The sequence below is a fragment of the Mycena indigotica genome (genome assembly GCF_014461135.1).
Source record: "Mycena indigotica strain 171206Taipei chromosome Unknown Mind.scaff0008, whole genome shotgun sequence".
Lineage (NCBI taxonomy): Eukaryota > Fungi > Basidiomycota > Agaricomycetes > Agaricales > Mycenaceae > Mycena > Mycena indigotica.
Genome location: NW_023503007.1, coordinates 3451781 through 3470810, shown reverse-complemented (window position 1 = coordinate 3470810; position 19030 = coordinate 3451781). Strand labels below are relative to the sequence as shown.

The window sequence follows — 19030 nt, the reverse complement described above, 5'->3', positions numbered from 1 at the left end:
GCGCCCATCGACCACAAATTCCCCTTCGCAACATAAAAAAGCCAGGTATAGTCACGGTGAGCCCCAGTGTACAATTGTCGTAGTCAGGAATCCATTGCTTGGCTCGTCGTAGATTTAGGTGTTGTTGAGAGGCTGAGTTGAACATAAAAGCCCGAGCGTCACATCTGTCACGCGTAATCATCATTATGCTGTGCACGCAGCATCAAGCGCCCCGACGCCGCAGCGATCTGTGAAGTTGCTTTGCGCAGCCAGTCGCTATTTTATACGCGTCGAGCGGTGTACGCCGTGAACCATAACATGATTGTACCCTCTGGCAAATCGGACGAGACCCCCTCTGTTCCTGTCGAAGCACCTCCAGCTTACGAACCATCTTCCAGCCGTCCACCGCCTGCAGAAAAGGCATCTGGAAGCTCAGTGGCTCCTCCTCCCCCTCCTTTGTCACCATCGTCACCTTCCTCATCCGCAATCAAGTCCCGTGTTGTCCAGAAGAACACATGGGCCCAACTGGGCGACGATGTGGGCGGTTTCATGTCCGATCTGGGACTGGGGTCTGCCAAACAACGAGCGGCACAAGAAGTCCGCAAGACCGTCACGAAGCTCATTCACGATCTCGTGCGCAACCAAACAATCGACGGCAATTTGTCGTGTGCTGGAATCCTCGACTCTTGTAGCGAGGCTTGTTCCAGCAATGGAATCAACATGCCCAACTTGCTACAGCAAGCCTATATTGAAGGTCATACACCTTTGTATTGGGCCATTGTGAAACGACCAGCAGACTCCTCTGAAGCTGGTCGTCCCATGTCAGAAGCAGACCTTCCGCCACTCGTTCGCTCGTTGCTGGCTTACTCTGCTCCTCTCAAGCCCCAAACAGTGGCTGATATCCAACTCGCTTGTCTTCATACCTGCGACAATTGGCTCTTCCAATGCCTACGGGGTTCCCCAGATTTCCCCGCACTCCCGCATAAAGACCAGCTGTTACTTGGCACGCAAATACCTCCCGACACGATCGCCATTCAGCCATCAACGAAACACAATGCTCCGCTTACCGCCACTTTCGCGTTCGCCGATTTTCAAAAACGGATGAGAGTTACACATGAAGTGAAGCTAGAATTCATATCGCATTGTATGCCCTTTCTTTCGATCCAACATTCTCTTACTGATTATTCGCAAAGCGAGGATATGGGAGTTTGCCTTCATTCACTACGAAAGTGGAGCATGGGGTATCAACGCTGGCCAATGGGCGGCCCGATTAAAGCTCTGGGACAAAAGTCCTCAGGCGAACATCGATGCCGCTACCATTACCATCGACCCGCAGCCAGCGGAGGAGGCAGAAGAGCCGTCCGACGAGGAGAAGCCGTTGACGCTGGAGATGTCTGGCAAACTTTATGTGGGGAATGAGCTGAATTCGGTATTACCTGATACTTTCCTTTACCCGTGCGCGTCTTCCCCGCTTCCTCTCAAGCCGGCACTGACCTGCGGTCCAGACACAACCCGTTCCTCGCGGCAGACGGAACCCTTCGAGGCAAGCTGATCATTCAGCTTAAGGCCCAATGAGCATTGCCAGTGACTTATTATACCCAGTTGTAGCTTTAATGGATCTTCGTTCCCTTGCTGGTAACCAGGCTTGAGCTTGTATGCAAATGATCCCTTCCCCAACTTCATATCGGAGACAATGCTCTACGAAGCTTCAGCATCCGAGCAAGCCACTGAGAGTTTTCCTATGTTTTGGCGCAAATAATAATGGTCTAGTTGCAAGATTTGGACTAAGCAATGTTGCTGCACTCCTGGTGACTCCAGCTTCATCCAAGCTTCCCTAAGCCCACAGCTAAATATATGGATGGGCTTGGCGGTGGGTCTTCTGGAATCTGTGCATCATCTAGACTTGCAGTTTTTTCAAGCATTCGCCATCGGATGAATCAACTCTAGAATAGGCGTCTCTGAGTCTAGTTAGCTGGCTTGACGCACAAGCTCCGGTTTTTCTCGAACAAGAAGCACGTAATAGGAGGTAGCCGTCTCGGCGCGTCAGCAGCGACTAGCCTCGCACGACACGACACCACGAAGACCTATGTTATCGGCATGGCTTTTCGGAAACTATAATTTAACAACTCGTGTTTACAGTCTACCCAGCAACGGTTGCACAGCGGCGTCTCCAACACACCTGGAAAACGTGCAAAATGACCGCAGCATTGCGGTGAGGGGGAACACACAAGGCACGTCACGCGTGACATCTACTGATCAATCGGCCCTGATTCGGAGATTGGCCAGGCTTTCTTGCTTCTGTCCTTCATTTGCAAGCCTTTAAAGGCGTCGCGGCCTCACCTTCATTGCTTGCGTTCACTCGCTGCGGCTCCCCCTCACTCTTTCCCGTAATACGCGATGCTCTTCCAACTTCCCATTTCTGCTCTCCTCCTCGCCATTGCTGTTCTAACAGAGGCTTCGTCCCAGCATGGCCGTGGCGCCCACTTGGCTCATGCGCGACGTCGCCCACTCAACCCCCGTGGCGAGCAGCCTCTGGTCGAATCCAAACGCGCCATAAACCGGAGGTCGTCATGCAGAAAGAAGGGCTCCAGCGATTCGCTCATCGCCTCCTCCACAAAGACGGCTCACTCTACCATTGCCAATGTTGCTCAAGCTCCAACTACGACTTCGAAGAAGGCTACGCAGACAAACAAGAGCAACAACCAGGGCAGCAACCAAGCAGTTGCCGCCGGCAATTTCGTCCCCAAGAAACCATCCGACTGGCCAACAGCCACACAAGCCGGTCGGGTCCCAACTTCTACTGTCGCCAGCGCGCACGATCCGTACCTCGAGGAGCTTTCCAAGGCCATCGACTACTCAGGATACGACATGTTTACTCAAGTGCATGAGGGCGACATGACCTACTAGTCAGTTTTTCCCCTCGCTCTATTTTTGCTTCGCTTCCGACTTCGGTCGACGGTCATCTTTTCCCGTTCCATCGCCTTTTGCCGTCATTTCTCTTGCGAACATGATCTCATCTCTGTTTCAGTGGTCAAGGCCTCGGCGCATGTGGAGATGTGTACGACGACAACTCTTTCACCGCAGCTGTTTCCCAAGACATGTTCGATACCTGGCCGTGAGTTCGCTATATTTAGCGCATCCAAGTACTTAACTCTTCTTACTAGTGGCGCGTCTGGTGCTCAAAACCGTAACCCGATTTGTGGTCCCTTCGTGCCCGGCAGACAAGCACTCAACAATGCTGGTCTCATGGTCACCGCCATCAAGTCCTCCATCGCTGGACATGCACTCATTGGTGGCGATGGCTTGATCAACTGCGTAGGCAGCGCCGATGTTCAATGCCATATTCCCATGACCGCAACCGTCACCCACGGCAGCAAGAGTATTCAGGTCAAGATCGTTGACCGTTGCGTTGGCTGCAAAGTTGGTGATATCGACCTCACTCCTGCCGCTTTTGCTGCTCTTGCCGACCCGGCTCTTGGTCGCACGAGCGTAAAGTGGCAGTTCAACAAATGGAACTAGCGCCTCCTTTTCACCTGTAGGGGTGCTGCTAGCAGCCTTCCTGTTCCGTATCTTCGTCTCAGTGTTTTCGGATCGTCAGACCGGTGTTATAGTGGCGAGCCTCATAACCCCCGCTAGACGCGTCATGCAATGCTGGCGCTGCATTACGTGTTCTGACCCATGTTGTTGTCCCACCCACCTACATACGCATAACTCGCATGTACACGCATAGAGCTGTTTATCGAATTAAAATTATCAGATATTTTGCAATTAGCACGTGCCGTCAAGAACGTTTCTTTCCTTCCAGTCTTGGTGGAATATGTAAGCTCTTATTGGGCTTCCTGCTGGTGCTGGTGGTCACTCTTACTCCCCGTCTACAGAAATGCGTCATATTTGACACCAACGGGTGCGGCCATTGAGCTGCCAACTTGCTGCCAACCTGTTCGACCGAAGCATTCCCCTTGTCGGATTGCATGTGTGTATTTTTCAGTCGAAGTAAACCCGATAACCTTTCTCGTTTAGGCATTGAACCTACTCAAATAAAAGTATTGCAGCTGTGAAATTTCTGCCTCCACTGCACCACCACCACCACATACTCTCTTCCCTCGGGCATGAGCAACTTCGTCGCCGGAAGTGGCACGCTACGGAAGAACGGATCGTGGATCCAAAATGAGGAGGCTCAGAGTATGGGTTGGGACGTTCTGCTGAGCCGCCTTGCTTCCCAGCACGCAACAAATGCGCCACTCGTCAGAGTCGCTCCGTTATACCCACCCTTACATAAAGTGGCGGGATAGACCCCGTGAAATCTGCTTCTTCTTCCCATTGGCCGAGGAGCGATATAAAGTCACACCAAGCAACGGACACATCCAAGCCTTTCCCTTTCCCATGGCCCTTCAGGACAAATCGCAATACGGCAAGCTCAGTCTCACTCAAAGACTGGGGCTCGTCGGCAGCCTACTCTCTATGCGTGCGTCATTGGCTTCCCACCTCTACTTCAGTTGATTGACTGGTTATCATATCTTCAGCCGTCAAAGTCCTATGGAGTGTATTGACAACCTCCCATGCCTCGTACAACAAGGACAGAACGCTGAAGCGCATTATCGGCGACACTGTCCTGCGAAACCTCACCAGTCTCAGCACGCCTCAGCTCCAAATGCTCTTTGGCACTGACCAGCAAATTTACGCCACATTCACCAAGTCGTATAAACTGCCAAGCACTGTGGATGAGCTGGGTGATGACGCAAAGCTTTACTGGATTGGTCCGAAAAGGACTGAACGCGTTATGCTCTTCCTTCACGGTGCGTCTTCTTTCGCTCATCATCTACTACCAAGATTGAATATTGGTGCAGGTGGGGCATTCTTATTACCGGCAGCCGACTTTTCTTTGCGTTTCTGGCGATATGTTCAGGTTGAGCTCGAAAAGAAAGGCGTTGAAGTCGGTTTTGCTTATCTGGAATACAGTGAGTGTGGACCTGTTGCAACCCTCAACTCATCTCTCTTACACATGTCTATAGCACTCGCCCCATACGCAGCCTTCCCGACCCCACTCAAACAAGCTTCGCTCGCAGTAAACTTTCTCCTCGATGCTGGCGTTAAACCATCCAACCTCCAAATCGCCGGTGACTCTGCAGGAGGAAATCTTGCCATCCAACTCATCTCCCATATCCTCCACCCACTGCCCTCTGTCCCCCGTATCTCCCTCTCGTCCCCGATTCGCGGCGTTTATCTCATCTCTCCCTGGACTAGTCTCTCCGCCTCCAGCCCCTCCCACAAATTCAACGACGGCCTCGACTTCCTCACCTTCCCCACGCTCTCCTCTTGGGGTGCACAAATTCTCGAGGGCTTTCCTACCGAACATCGTGTGTTCGCCGAGGCCATCACGGCTCCGGCGGATTGGTTTGCCGGGGCCGAAGGTGTTTTCCAGCGAGTGCTCGTCACCGCTGGCGGGGCAGAGCTTCTTAAAGATGACATCGTTGCGTTTCACGAGGTGTTCAAGAAGCACCACAGCCAGACAGAGCTCGTTGTACAGCCAAATGGCCTCCATGAGGATATGTTTTTGGATTTCATGCTGGGCGAGGAGAAGGTCGGGAGCTTGACGCCCCTCACGGTGGAGTGGCTGGCGGCGGGCTTTTCTTAGGCAGATAATTCACGGCCAACAATGATTTTATTAGTGTACTCTATCTCAGTATCTGTGCATATGAAGATTGGGCCCTCATCAAAAAAAAATATGATGGCATCTCGACTTCGACTGCTGAGTCATCGTGTTGTTCTTTCTCGAGTCGTTGCAACCCAGCTTTCAAGCGATTACAGCTCACAAAATGACATACTTGCTAGCAGGTCTCATGGAATAAGTACGCTACGGCGACATCAACGTGTACAGAGATGCAATCCTTCGAACGCGACATACGCATTGCAATACCGGGGACTTGAGTGAAGGAGTCCACCCAGCTGTTCTGCAGATGGATGGCTATCGAACTCTGCGGAAACAATGCACATCAAACCAAGCGGTATGTATTGACTAGCGGCCCCAGCAAAGCGCCTTTTACTCTTCGTGCTTTGAACTGATCCGGACGCGTCCTCATTATAAGATTCGCACCTTTCCAGCTCTTTCTTCAATTACATCTCTCTCTCGACCTCAACACTCCTTGTCATCTCCTCTGTTTCCCGCTAATCTCAATATTCTCCTTATTATGTCTTCCAACATCATCCCAGCCGTGACCCTGGCGGTCGACGCCCTCTGTGAAATCCCTGAACTCATCCACTGCATCTTCGAACACCTTGAGGCCGACATTGACCTCGAGCAACTTGAGGTCCTCCTGGCCCGTATCTCGACTCTCAGCAAAACACATGGGGTGCCCATCGTTGCACGGAGCCGGCTGTGGTATAACCTCCGTGGTCTCCAACGCGCAATCAACACCATGCCACCTGGGGTCTTCCAGGCCGGTAGTCCTCGGGAATGGAAAAGCCTAGTGTGTTTATCAATAATTACTTTCAATTCTCTCTTATTTACCACGTTCCAGGTCGAGACCAAAAATAACCTCCCTTTGGCTCACTGGACTCGCCCCTTGTTCTACCTTTCGCACGTCCGCAACCTCGTCCTCAACCAAGGGCCAGATCTCTTCCAACACTTCCCTGCTGTCGATCTGCTGAGAATTATGGCTCCCGTTCATCACCGCCAGGTCTTACTTGCGCCCAACCTGCACACGCTTTCTTGGTATCCACCCACTCCCCATGAAGCCGCAACATGGGCCCCGTACCTTCGACTTTTTCTATCCCCATCGCTGGTGCAGTTCCACATGCTGGTTGACCACACCTCGGATATCTGGTCAATTTTTGATCAGATTCCGGGGGACTTCTGGGCAGGCCTTCAAATCGTCTCTCTCGAAAGTCGCCAGTTCGAGAGCAATCTTTGGAGCTCAACTGGTGTGTCCACGTATGTGAGCCGACTACAAGACGCTCGCTATGTCTCGACTGACTTGCTCGGTGATGACAACGAATGCATTCTAGCACTGGGTCGATTGCGCAGACTTGAGACCGCACGTATTACATGGCTCAGGGCGGAAAATATTCCCAGCAGCGCTCATGCGGACCTTTTCACCTGCCTGCGCTGTTTACATTTGCAGGTTGCCAACCCGGCCAGCCCTGCCGGCCTCCTGCCGCTGATCCGATCTGATTGTTTGGACACGATTCAGGTCAAGTGCTTTTGTGGCAAGGCCGACGAATACCGACTGCTCTTCAACGCGTTGGCTGCGCTCGAATATCCTCTCCAAGTCCAACGGCTCTGCATCAACAACTTCGATCCGGCATCATACTATGTACACACTGGCAGCCAATCGCCTGAGGCTCACCTGACCTACTTATACACGCTACTCAACGAAGTCCATGCTGCGCGCGACGATTTCGAGCTGTCTACAGAGTGTCTTCGCTCTCTGGCTCCATTTGTCAACCTGACGGAACTCAGCCTTGTGGTCCCGCTTGGATTCACGAATCTCGATGACAAGCTTTTGAATGAGGTGACCCGCTACTGGCCCCGCCTCGAGTTGTTGTCGCTTATTCCGCACGTGCCGTCCCTCGGCCACCGGCATATCCCAATCCACCTGACACTCAAGTCCTTGTTCACAATCGCAGCCAACTGCCGGAACCTGCACTCTCTTGGCCTCCTGATCAACGCCTCCGACTGCCCGATAGAGGAGCTGCTTGCACAGGCGCTGGCCATCCCCGCGAGCCCACAACTATTCCACATCGACGTGTTCGACTCGCCGGTCCGCAAACCCCGCACCGTGGCCCGCTTCCTGTCCTGCATTTTCCCACGGCTGCGCGCCATCTCGGCTTATGTGTATCCGCTCGAGTTGCTGGACACGTTGGGCGCGACGGGCAGACACTATGACTACACGTGGCGTCAAGCGCAGGACCTACTGAAGGACATGGCAGAAATATGGGAGCATGTCCCTGGCCGGAGCTGCCGGGGCATCGACGTGAAAGTCACCGACGAGGATTTGCGCTGGCTTGGGGAGAGTGGAGGGAAAACCGACTGCTAGTTCATCCTATCTACTATAATCCATATCTAATCTCGTATGCACTTATCTATGTACGCGCCTCGAGGGCTGACCAATCATCATGATCGAACGTTAAAAAAAAAGTAAACCCAGCACATACTCGGCACACAGCCACCACTCACCCTTCCTTCCCTCATCTCATGGCGGCGACGACCATATCCATACTGCCAACCGAAATACTTGCAGAAATCTTCCAGCATTTCATTCCATCGTATCCCCAATGCCCTCCATTGTTCGGCCTCGACTCCCCTTCTCTGTTGTTGACCGTTTGTCGACGATGGAGTTCAGTAGCGCTGGAGACGCCTAAACTCTGGAGAGGACTATCAGTGCCAGCCTCGTACACAAATCGAATCCTGGAACGCTACAGTGCTCGTTTGGTTCACACCGTTGAAGTTTGGCTCGGTCGTTCAAGAGCATGTCTGCTATCCATCCAATTCACCAACAACGCGCTTAAATACCCATTGGAAAAGCTTATTGAGGTCGTTCTGGCCCATCACGACCGTTGGGAACATGTATCGTTGCAGGCCACGGAGTATACTTGGCGGTCGTTCCGCTCTCCGGCGATGGGCTTCTCGCATCTGAAGAGTCTCTGGCTGTGCTCCCAGGATTCGCCCTCCGACCTGACGCTTCCACTAAATATCGGCCCCACTCCGTCTCTTCGTGCGGTCTCGCTGGAAGGATTTGGCTGTGCACCAGCCACCTTCAAGTTTGCATGGGAGCGGCTCTCCACGGTCAGAATCACAGATATTGCTGTTGTGGATTGCATGCCCATTTTGCGCTATGCAACATCACTCGAACACTGTCGTTTGCTTTTGCTTGACGGCGGTATACCTGGCGGCAACCATGAGCCCATTGTCCTTCCTGCATTACGCAGTCTTATGCTGGACATAAGTGAGTTCGACGACGAGGCTCTCGACCAGCCAACACTTGTCGGTGTACTTTCGGCCCCACAACTCGCCAGCCTTCATATACTCGCCACATTACTTGGGCCCGCCCCGATCGATGTATTGCAGGGTCTGATCACGAGGTCTCGCTGCACTCTAAAGCGCCTGCATATCCACGGCTTTGACCTTGGTGAAGAAGAAGCTGGGTACTTCTGGAGAGATACCTTCGTGGAAGAAGACTCCCTCCACCGAGCGTTCCCTGAGATTGAAATAATCATTTCTAACCGGCTGTACTCCGATTGGCCTGACAACGATACACCAGATTGGTTTGAAGACGATGGGATTACTTCGCTGAGCTAAGATAGAGGTACAATGTGAATAAGTGTCGGTTTTGAGTAGCTAGTCACGTGCCTTCCTCTCACTTTTTGAACCACAAAATACCTTGTCACTATTCCCTTCGTCGCGCAGCACACACTAAATCCGGTTGGGACATCATCATTTCTGCCCACCGCAGGCTGACCGCAGCGGCGTCGGCGGTTCCGAAGCGCGTGATGCCGATCTTTTCCTTTTTCCAATAAGTAATAACGCACCCTTCCCTCTTTCGACTATTTCCCTGTGCCTCCACGAGCTATGTCCAAGGAGCTGCTGCTCGGGCAATCCTCCCCGCGACCACGCTCACCAGGGCACAATCGACCGTTGGTTTTCGCAGGCTGTTTGCTCGCCATTCTATACTTCGCATGGCCGTACCGGTCGAATGCGCACAAAGTGGGCACGATAACATGGGGGCTCGCGTGCGACCGGCCCCACCAAGAATGCGGGTCGATTATGTGCGTTGCTTGTCCATCTCACTTTCCCCGCAACTCATACCTTTTTCCTAGTGTGCCCAAAGACTACCTTGACTTGGCAGCAGGCACCGCGACCATCGCCATCTCGCGCATCCGGGCGACGTGGCCTAAGCAGGGAACGGTGTTCATGAATCCAGGTCAGTTGTTCGTTTCCCCCCAAATCTGTTTTTTTATTCCTCTTTTATTTAGGTGGACCGGGCGGGCCGGGGACGTGGAGCCCAACGCTCCGTGCGGCGGCGCTGGTTGGCGGGCAGTGGGACCTGGTCGGTTTTGACCCCCGTGGAATTCATCGCACAACGTGCGCAACTTGAAATTCATGTCCTCCACTCCGCGACTGATGTCGAGCTACATATTAGTCCACAGGTCAAGTGCTTCCCGAACTCCGACCATGGCCTCTTCCAAGCGAACACTGTGCTCGAGCGCGGCCTCACCGTCCCGTCCATCAGGAATTTGAGCGATCCCGCTGTGGAGGCAGCTCTGGAGGTCCAAATCCGTGAGCTTACTGCTCTCAGGAAGGCGGAGGCGGAGATGTGCACAAGGAATGTCGGAGAGGAGCTGAAATACGTTGGCACAACAACTGTTGTTCGGGACATCGCGTTCATGGCGGATGTATTGGAGGGGAAGGGCTCCAAGATGTGCGTTCATGACTATTTACTTTTTTTTTCAGGTGCTTAAAGCTGTTCAGAAACCTATATGCGGGTTCTTACGGGTCGATCATCGGCACGTACTTGGTCAATATGTTGCCTGAACGAGCCGGCCGTGTTGTCATCGACGGAATTGTGGATCCTGTTCGGTGGTCCAGTGTGTCCTTATCCAATCTCTGGCAAATGGATTTCCTCACACAAACAAACAGATGAACCAATGTACAAGTGGCCCTTGTGGCTTTTGGCGTCCACGGAAAAGACGTACCGGTTTTTCCTAGAGACTTGTGCTGAAGCGGGGCCCACGCGGTGTCCTATTTCCTATGAACTCGGGGAAGACCACAAGGTTTTGGAGGCCCGTTTTGAGAGTTTTTTCGACAAACTCGCGCTTGAGCCCCTTCCCGTCACATCATCACAAGCGTTCCGTCCCGGTCTATTGACTTCCGGTGCTGCTCGAGGTACTTATTCCCATAAATTGCACACTCCAGCTTACAACAAAGCCCAGGCCTACTCCTCGGCCTTCTCGGTCAGCCGCCACAATGGCAATTCGCGGCGCAGGCATTCGCGGAGGCCTTTAGCGGCAACGGCACGCTACTTTACAACCAGCTCGTGGCGCCCGACGCCACCTCAGAGTCGCCATTCCACGATCTCGTCAACTCTGCTGTCATTTGCGCCGATGTGCCGTCCACCACTGCGGCGGACATCCCCTCCTCGGCCGAGCTCGCGGAAGAGCATATGCGTGTGCTGCGCGAAGTCAGTCCCCACTTCGGCGCGGTGTACCAGGATGCCGGATGTGAGTATTGGCCGACGTCGGGACGCGGGCCGGAGCGCTTTGCCGGCCCGTGGAACGCGACGCTAGAGACCCCTATGCTGATTGTGAGCAACACGGTGCGTGGCCTGACTATTTTATTTTTCGTTTTCCGACTGCTCGCAGATGGACCCGTAAGTACCCTGTTGCCCTTGAACTCGACTCAAGTCCTCACAGGATAAGCCCCGGCCAAGCGGGTCTTCGCATCAACCAAGAAATGGGCAATTCGACGCGGCTCATCATCCAAGATGGACCAGGGGTACGATCGCCCCGCTCCTAGTCCAGGTCTTGGGCTGACCATCTTCCCAGCACTGCGCTTCGTCGCTTCCAACACCCTGCACCCGTCAGCTCATAACCGAGTACTTCGCCGGGACAGTTCCCGCCAACGGGACGACTTGCGTCGCGTCCCTGGACTACTTCCCATCCCAAAACGGGTCCGTGCCCGTTGAGCTGGACGATGCGCAGATGTGGGGTCTCATACCTGGGCGACGGCGGCGCACATGACCTGCGCGTGATCGTGTTTATTCCAATATTATATACCCTTGAGCCTGCAGGTAGAGGAATTCAAAGCTTGTGTTATGTGATGTATTCCTAGTACACGGGCAATCTAATGCAAGAGATGGAAGTTACACAAGTACTTTACTTATGTCCACTGGCCTGAGCTTGTCGGCTGAGTGTCTCCTCCAGCTTCTCACTCAGAGTTCGCTCGGAGGCCAAGCCGCGATACAACGCATGAGCCAAGAACATGCGCACAGGATCACCAGAGCCCGAGACCAACTTCTCATACAAAGCCTTCTTCTTGTCGTTCAAGTGAGGAGGTATTTCAACGTCCAAGCCACCTGCCACTGGCAGGGCATTTTTATCGAAGCTGTCAACCGACTCGTCGGATTCTTTGTCAGTGGCCGGCTTTGGATTTGGTATTGCTGTCACTAGCCATTCGATTTTGCCATTTCCCTTATGCCAGTCCTTTGCCGTATCCAGCTTCAGGAGAATGTGGACACCGAAGTCCGTCAGATAGATGAATTCGGCACCGTAAACGACTCCGTAGCGTATGGCCTGTCTTAGTATTGCCAGGAAGGACCGGCGCCTGCCATCCATAGTCTGCCATGGCTTTGAGTCACTGCCGGTAAGAACCACTCCTTCTTCAGCGAATTCCAGGAATACTTCTAAGTCTAGCAAACCCAACATCTGCAGGTCATCAATTATTCAGGAGCATCTCCGAGTCGGAATCAGTACTTACTTTGAATTCAACAACCAGGAAAGCAATTTTTTGATCAAGTTCCTTCTGCGTGTAAGTTGTGTAGCCAGTGGTCTTATAATGTGCAGGTAGATATTCATGTCGCAACCGGGCTCGAGCATCGGAATATTCTTTATCTATTTCCTTGAGGTCTTTGGTGCCTTGGCGTGTTTTTGAACTCGCTGCTTTCTGTTGCTTCGCTGCAAGGTCTTCGTCCTTGATATTGCGGGCCTTATTCAAAGCATCGACAACTATCCTATTATCTTTGGTAACGACACCTGCGAAAACATCGTCGTTTCTCACGAAGCTTAAATCTATACGTAGCATAATCAGACAAATTGACAAAAGGACTCAGAGCATTCAATCACCGATAAAAAATTTCTCTCTTTCTGACGACGGTTTGGGCTCCTGGGCTGGAGCCTGCGGCGGTGTATTCACTGTCACGGTGGGGCCCATTGTCTGTGTAACACTCGAGTTGTCGACAGCAGCTTGAGTCTTAGGCTCCGATGTTTGATGGGAGGGCCTTTCGGCCGCAAGCTCGACACTGTGAATGGGGTATTTCGTATCCGGTCCAACAAATATGCCGGGAATATACTCTGCAATACAGTACACAACCTTTGAGACCATAGGGACAATGGCATTGCTATCGTCTTAGGTCAGTGTTTCTCATGTTTTTCTGGTCGAAACACATACCGCACATCTTGCTCGGAGTATGGTTTGTCGACTAGGTGCATAGTGAGGTGGTCTGCGAGCAAATCCCTCACTTTTTCCATGTCTTCGGGGGATATTTGTTTCGACTGAGGCGGCTGAGCTTCAGCTGCCTTGGGGTTCCGCTGTTTCCGACTCGTAGGCTCAGCAGCAGGCTGAGCAGTCGACGATAAGTTAACTGCGAGCCTAGGATCTGAAGGATAATTCCCTGCTAAGATGCTCGTCGAGAATAGATCATATGACTCCGTCATGGAACGTGATGGATCTTTTTCGAGTCGGAAGCTTCCCATAAATTTCTCGACAAATCTCGCAGTTGTGTTTATCCGCCCAGGAGCCTTACGATGTTTTGCCGCGGCCTCTGCTGCAGCTGCCTTCTGTTGAGGAAATCCAGGTATCGGCTTGAGAAGCACCTGAGGGGGGAATATGTACGGGGAAACATGAAGAAGAAGAGCTGAAATACCTGAGCGAGTAAGTTCTGTGTGGAGGCTGGTGTAGCTTGGGTGTGCCCGTGGCCTTGATTACTGGCAGGAGCTCGGTGAGTTTGCTTCGACATGGCACTATGATAGTAGGTCTGGTTGATGTAGGTCAGCCTCGCACAGGGCCTTGTATTTATACCTTTCCACAAGAGTGAGTCAACGATCCATGTTTGATACAACATCAGCCTCGAGGTCAGCGTCGACTCAGAAATGTGGGTGTGTGTGGGCCCCGCGTGCGACGACACATCTGTATGATAGTCAGCAATTTATTCTCCCGGCACTCTATTTGATGTTAAAGCCAGATCCCGCAGCAAAGTTGACTGAAAATTATTACTGAGCAGTTTGCCAGTGAGCAAGTGTTGCAAGACCGCCAGTCGTGACTGCCAGTATAGTGTCCGAGTCGGTAATAATAAGTAGTCGGATTGCTAATATGCTTGCCATTGCTTGGGACGAGCAACGATTGAAATTTGAAATCAAGGTGGACACCGTGGTGACGCCGACAAACAAACAACTATCGTGACCATGACTCAGAGACTCAGAGACGTGACATCGACAACCTCAACTCATCCACGGACCACCACCCACACCACCCACACCCACAGTCAAATGCTTTTCCTCGACATGCTAGGCGACGGTCACCCAACCGAAAGCAACGCTCCGAGTCTTCAACCTTGTGAGCATGAGCGTCCTTCGAGTACTAGTGACTCGCAACAGTTTTATGTCCTCGGTGCAAATCTAAAGCATTCGCCACCGGATTATTTTCAACGAATTGCGGCACTAAGGTTCGAATCCTATGAAACGCAGCCTCGGTGAGCCGCATCTAGTCAACGATGTCACTACCCCCCACTGACGTGCTTTCAAGAGTCAACGACTCGGATGTGGTCTACACGTACTTGGAGCCCGTCGTGGCCATCTGCAACAAATATCTACTCAAACAACCTTCTGCGCGCTTTACTTACGAAACTGAACTTATCGAAGGTGTGCACCTTCCTCGCGGGTTGTTGCACGCAGCAGACCGAAGCCATCATAGACCAACAACTCACGAGAGTGTATCTGCAAGACACCGACCGTAAGCGGCTGCATCTTATGTTTTATTGCGCTGTGCGTCATCTTCTTCTCCACTCTCGGGCATCGAGCTCATGTACGCTCAGCCCAAAGGAAAAATTTGCTGGGCAGGCTTCCAGTCTGAGCCACTAGACAAGTACTACATTACATGCAACAAGATAACAGAGCTCCTGGAAAAGCATCATGATGAATTCTTCGAAGAACGCCCCCAGTTTATTGCTGTGACCGATATGGACAGAATTCTCATACTTACCGGCATCACCATTTACGATTATTATCGAAGGACCAGCCTCGACACTTATGCACTTGCGCCAGGTCGTCAATCTCTGCGGCATGCGCTATGTCTTCTGCTGTGCCAGGCGGAGGAGTGTGATCTGAATACAAACGCGTGGCCGAAGTTCCTCCAAGGTGCACTGAACGACTCGGACCCGGACCTAGAACTCCCATCAAAGCAGCAATATAGAGCCTTTCGCGACTTCGATCGCTTCACACTACAAAGAAGTATCCCTTATCTTAATCACTTCCTCGGATGGAAGAATAAAGAGTCTGAGCGACTAGGAACACCTTTTGTGGTCCCGGGGACGGTGCTGGACGTCGATGTCGATGCTTTCATACGAGACGAGAGTCTATGGCGGTCTCTATTTCCAAATCCAGCGGTTCCTCCTAGCACCAAAGAGTTTGTTGGTCGGAATCCGCGTCAACGTCTTCACGATGTGGACCAAATATTGTCTCTAGCAGCTGAACAACATATCCAATTCCAAGTGACGGATGTGATTCGACATAAACCTGATACCTACTCACAAGTCTTCTTTGGTATCCTTAGCACAAACGGTTCTGTTTCCGCGCGAATATGTCTCAAGGTCTTTCTTGACGTCCTCTTTCCGATCGACGCTGCAATGCTTGCCGAGGACTTCAAGGAGGAGGCTATGTTGCGTTTAAGCTCATTGCAGTACCCAGAAAACATAGTCAGACGAGAAGAGGCTGCATACGCGCGGCTCACAGAACATCAGGGAACAATGATTCCCCATTGTTATGGCTTCCATCGGGTGAGCATTTTTTTCGATTGCGATAAGCTGATTCAAGTTTGAGTTTGTGTTGCAGTTTACACTCCCAGGCAAATTCACAGCATACGGTGCCTTGCTTGAAATTATCCCTGGGCCAACACTGGCTCAGATCGACACTTCTACTTGGAGTGATTGTGCTGCTGCCAAACGTGGATTTGTACGTCGACTGGAGCATCTATGAACTAGACACTGAATGATTTACAGGCGCAACATGCCAGAGAGTGCCTTCGAACGCTATCGTACGCCGGTATCGATCAGGCAGACTTCCACTGCGGCCAGATTATTCTTCCCGACGGACCCGATTATCGACCGGGGCGCGACAGCGTGGTGTTCATTGACTTTGGGTTTGCTTACCCGCGTCTCGGAGACGAGCAGCGACCTGGTATTGCCTCATCGATGCTAACCAACTCGGAGAGTAGGCTCACTCTGCAGTATGACATTGTTGGCAAGCATTGCGAAATCAGCAGAGCAGTTTACCGACCGCTCTTCCGCCAAGAGACATTCCATTGGAATGAATGGTAATAGAGCTTATAGTATTAGCAGTGGCGAAAAACATGTTTTTTTCTTTTCTATCTGTGTGTCATTTCTCTGTCAATTTTCTCAAGTGCCAGTGGAACCTGCCATAATAGTTGTTTGCTTGCTCACATGTGCTCACAGTGTTAGAGTCAATAGTGTCAGCTTCAGAAGAGAGAAAAAGCTCTATAGTACATAACCTGTTAGAGCCAATACTAGCGGCCAGGTAGAGGTAAGTTAATGTGATGGAGAGCTGTCACAAACAACTACTAGTTCCGGCACAAGGGGGAATGCTCGTTGGTTGGACGAGTGGGATGAGTGGAGTAGGTGATAAATTGACCGAGGAACAAGTAGACTATGGACAGGTAAGACGGCTGGTGTAGTGGCAATCCATGCTGTTCTTACCTTTGGGTAAACTGAACACCCAACTGAAGGTTCTGGGTCCCGGGTAGTTGGGTGTCCAAATCCCAGCAATGCGACATAACACAGAGTTCTAGGGGGTATTACAGCTGTCTGCAAAATTTCGTGAAAATGTCAAAAAGAATTTGTACACATTGTCAGGCTGCGGGTCGGGCCGTGCAAGGTCCTCTCCTAAGAACGCGCGCCCGGAACAGAACAGACGGATAGTCGGGCCCGCTCGCCATACTCGCGGGGTAGATCAAAACCAAAAGGGCCTGTGAACTCGGTCCCTTGTCGTTTGCGATGGTCGAAGGTTTGAATCAGGTCATGTCGGGCCCAATAAGTCGATGGCACCTCCTTGCACGGAGTGAGGTAGTTCTTCAGACGATCTAAGCGATAGAGTACATGGTACACTATCGTGCCTTATATAGCGGGCCCGCAAAGGGGTAATCGGGCACCCTGGCCTCCCCTGCTCCTCCTCTCTCCCGTTCCTGGCCACAGAGGGGACGATCGGACATGCCTTGCGGGCCAGGCGCTACTCCTGACCTCCTAGCACTCCTCCCCAACCCCTGGTGTCGAGTTGGGCTTGGCAACGGCTCGACACGCCATTCTCGGTCACGTGCTTCTCACGTGTGCGTTCCTCCTACTGGGGGCGCATGCGTGCTGCGTGTTATAGGCCCGCGGTGGCCTGACACCAGCGCCCGGAGAGGACGGGCTGGGTCTTATCTGTGACACGCACATGCCTGATGGCCAGTGCCGGCAACCTAGACCTGCATGATCTTGTTAAGATTTCAGTGTAAGGGCAACCCCGGAGGCCTGAAATCAAGGTCTAGCAGGGGAGGATCCAAAGAGAAGAAACTCTAAGGGTCTGCCTGCTAGGGAGCTGACTATATACTGCTTGTCCGTAGCTGCTGCTGTCGGGCACAGAAGGCTTGGGCGGCATCGCAGGCAAGGTCCCAGGGCGACCGTCGGGAGGGCGTTGACGGATTGGTGATTGTGCAGGCGAGATGGAGGGCTGGACCGGAGTCGGAACCGGAGTCAGACCGGAATCGGACGCGTCTCCAAGGGGCCGAAAGGGGGCTTCCCCTGACATCACCCCCCCCTTTGAAAGCAGTGTCCCGACGCATAGACCAGAAGGGTATCATGTCGAAGGTCGCGGGGGCAATGTGCCGTGGTTTGCTGGGGTACTTACGATAGAACTCCGTGATTTTCTCTGGGGCGAAGACACGGTCGAAGCGGACCCACTGGTCGTGGCGACACGTCATAGCCTTTCCATCTGATGAAGTAATTCAGATCCTCTACTTCCCACTCCGGGACTCCGTCCTCAAGGTCCGGAGGGGGCTGGTCGTAGCCTGGGCATCCGTCGAAGGGGTCGTCTTGGGTGAGCTCAAGCTTGACAACGGGGAAGACCGGGTGGAGCTTTGAGTAGCGTGGAGGGAGGTCGAGCTTGTAGGCACCTTTGCTGATCTCTGCGACTATCTTGAATGGTCCGAGGCGGCGGTGGGAGAACTTTTCCCGGATGTCGGAGGCATCCAGCCAAACATGGTCACCAACCTTGAACTCTGGAGATGGAGTGCGTCTCCGGTCGTAGTAGCGTTTGTACTCCTCTTTGGCCTTTGTGAGCGCAGCCTTTGCTTTGGCAACACCAGTGGCGATCCGGTCGCGGAACTCATTCACTGACTCCATAGCAGAGTGGACTCCAGGTTCGAAGCCCATGCGCGGGAGCTGGCCCGAGTCTGTCATGAACGGGACTTGTTGCATGGAGGAGTGAACATGGTTGTTGTAGGTGAACTCCGCAGCCGTAATCAGCTCGTCCCAGTCGTCCTGCTGATAGTTGGTGAAGATCCACAGGTATTGCTCCAACTCCTGGTTGATGCGCTCTGTCTGACCGTCCGTTTGGGGGTGGTACGCGGTGGACGTGGCAGGCTTAATGCCGATTAGACACCAGAGCTCTCGGGTGAAGTCCGTGATGAACTGCGACCCGCGGTCGGAAACATACTTCTCCGGGGTCCCATGGTGTTGCCAGACATTCCGATAGTAGAGGCAGGCTGCTCCTACTGCATTGACCGTCGTATGACACTCCAAGAAGTGGGCACGTTTTCCGAGGGTCAGCTCATTCACTCAGATTTGCTAGCAAAATCTGGGCTACTGGTGAAGGGTGTTACTCACAAAACCTGGGCAACTGCCCAAGGGTCACAAATGTCACACTTTTTGAAAATTCATTTTATTTATATTTGGGTGTTAGATCATGGTAGTGATGGTGGAATTGATGCCATCAAGATAAAGTGATCAATGTGGAACAATTTTTGATTGACATCAGTACTTTTGATGGCTGTGTCAAGATACATCAATTTTGG

General features: G+C 52.4%; 5 protein-coding genes across 5 annotated transcripts; all 5 read left to right on the top strand.

The window, feature by feature from the left end:
- Nucleotides 1-183: 183 nt before the first annotated feature.
- On the top strand, nt 184-1554 carry MIND_00957700 (uncharacterized protein; the record flags this gene model as incomplete). The annotated part of the gene is made up of 3 exons (XM_037366193.1): nt 184-1123; nt 1173-1434; nt 1485-1554. Exons 1-3 carry the CDS (start codon nt 298-300, stop codon nt 1552-1554), a joined length of 1158 nt encoding a protein of 385 aa, XP_037217605.1. The 5' UTR covers nt 184-297.
- Nucleotides 1555-2376: 822 nt separating this feature from the next.
- On the top strand, nt 2377-3498 carry MIND_00957600 (DPBB-1 domain-containing protein; the record flags this gene model as incomplete). Its single annotated transcript, XM_037366192.1, has 3 exons — nt 2377-2885; nt 3008-3094; nt 3144-3498. The coding sequence occupies 3 exons, from the start codon at nt 2377-2379 to the stop codon at nt 3496-3498; spliced, it is 951 nt and encodes a 316-aa protein (XP_037217604.1).
- Nucleotides 3499-4212: 714 nt separating this feature from the next.
- On the top strand, nt 4213-5614 carry MIND_00957500 (Abhydrolase-3 domain-containing protein; the record flags this gene model as incomplete). Its single annotated transcript, XM_037366191.1, has 4 exons — nt 4213-4444; nt 4503-4775; nt 4827-4937; nt 4992-5614. The coding sequence occupies 4 exons, from the start codon at nt 4213-4215 to the stop codon at nt 5612-5614; spliced, it is 1239 nt and encodes a 412-aa protein (XP_037217603.1).
- Nucleotides 5615-9547: 3933 nt separating this feature from the next.
- On the top strand, nt 9548-11715 carry MIND_00957400 (uncharacterized protein; the record flags this gene model as incomplete). Its single annotated transcript, XM_037366190.1, has 10 exons — nt 9548-9744; nt 9796-9899; nt 9952-10060; nt 10119-10397; nt 10448-10563; nt 10616-10861; nt 10909-11291; nt 11338-11345; nt 11389-11470; nt 11521-11715. The coding sequence occupies 10 exons, from the start codon at nt 9548-9550 to the stop codon at nt 11713-11715; spliced, it is 1719 nt and encodes a 572-aa protein (XP_037217602.1).
- A 2481-nt stretch (nt 11716-14196) lies between these two features.
- On the top strand, nt 14197-16283 carry MIND_00957300 (uncharacterized protein; the record flags this gene model as incomplete). The annotated part of the gene is made up of 6 exons (XM_037366189.1): nt 14197-14441; nt 14495-14610; nt 14663-14733; nt 14784-15743; nt 15799-15918; nt 15966-16283. Exons 1-6 carry the CDS (start codon nt 14239-14241, stop codon nt 16281-16283), a joined length of 1788 nt encoding a protein of 595 aa, XP_037217601.1. The 5' UTR covers nt 14197-14238.
- Nucleotides 16284-19030: the final 2747 nt, after the last annotated feature.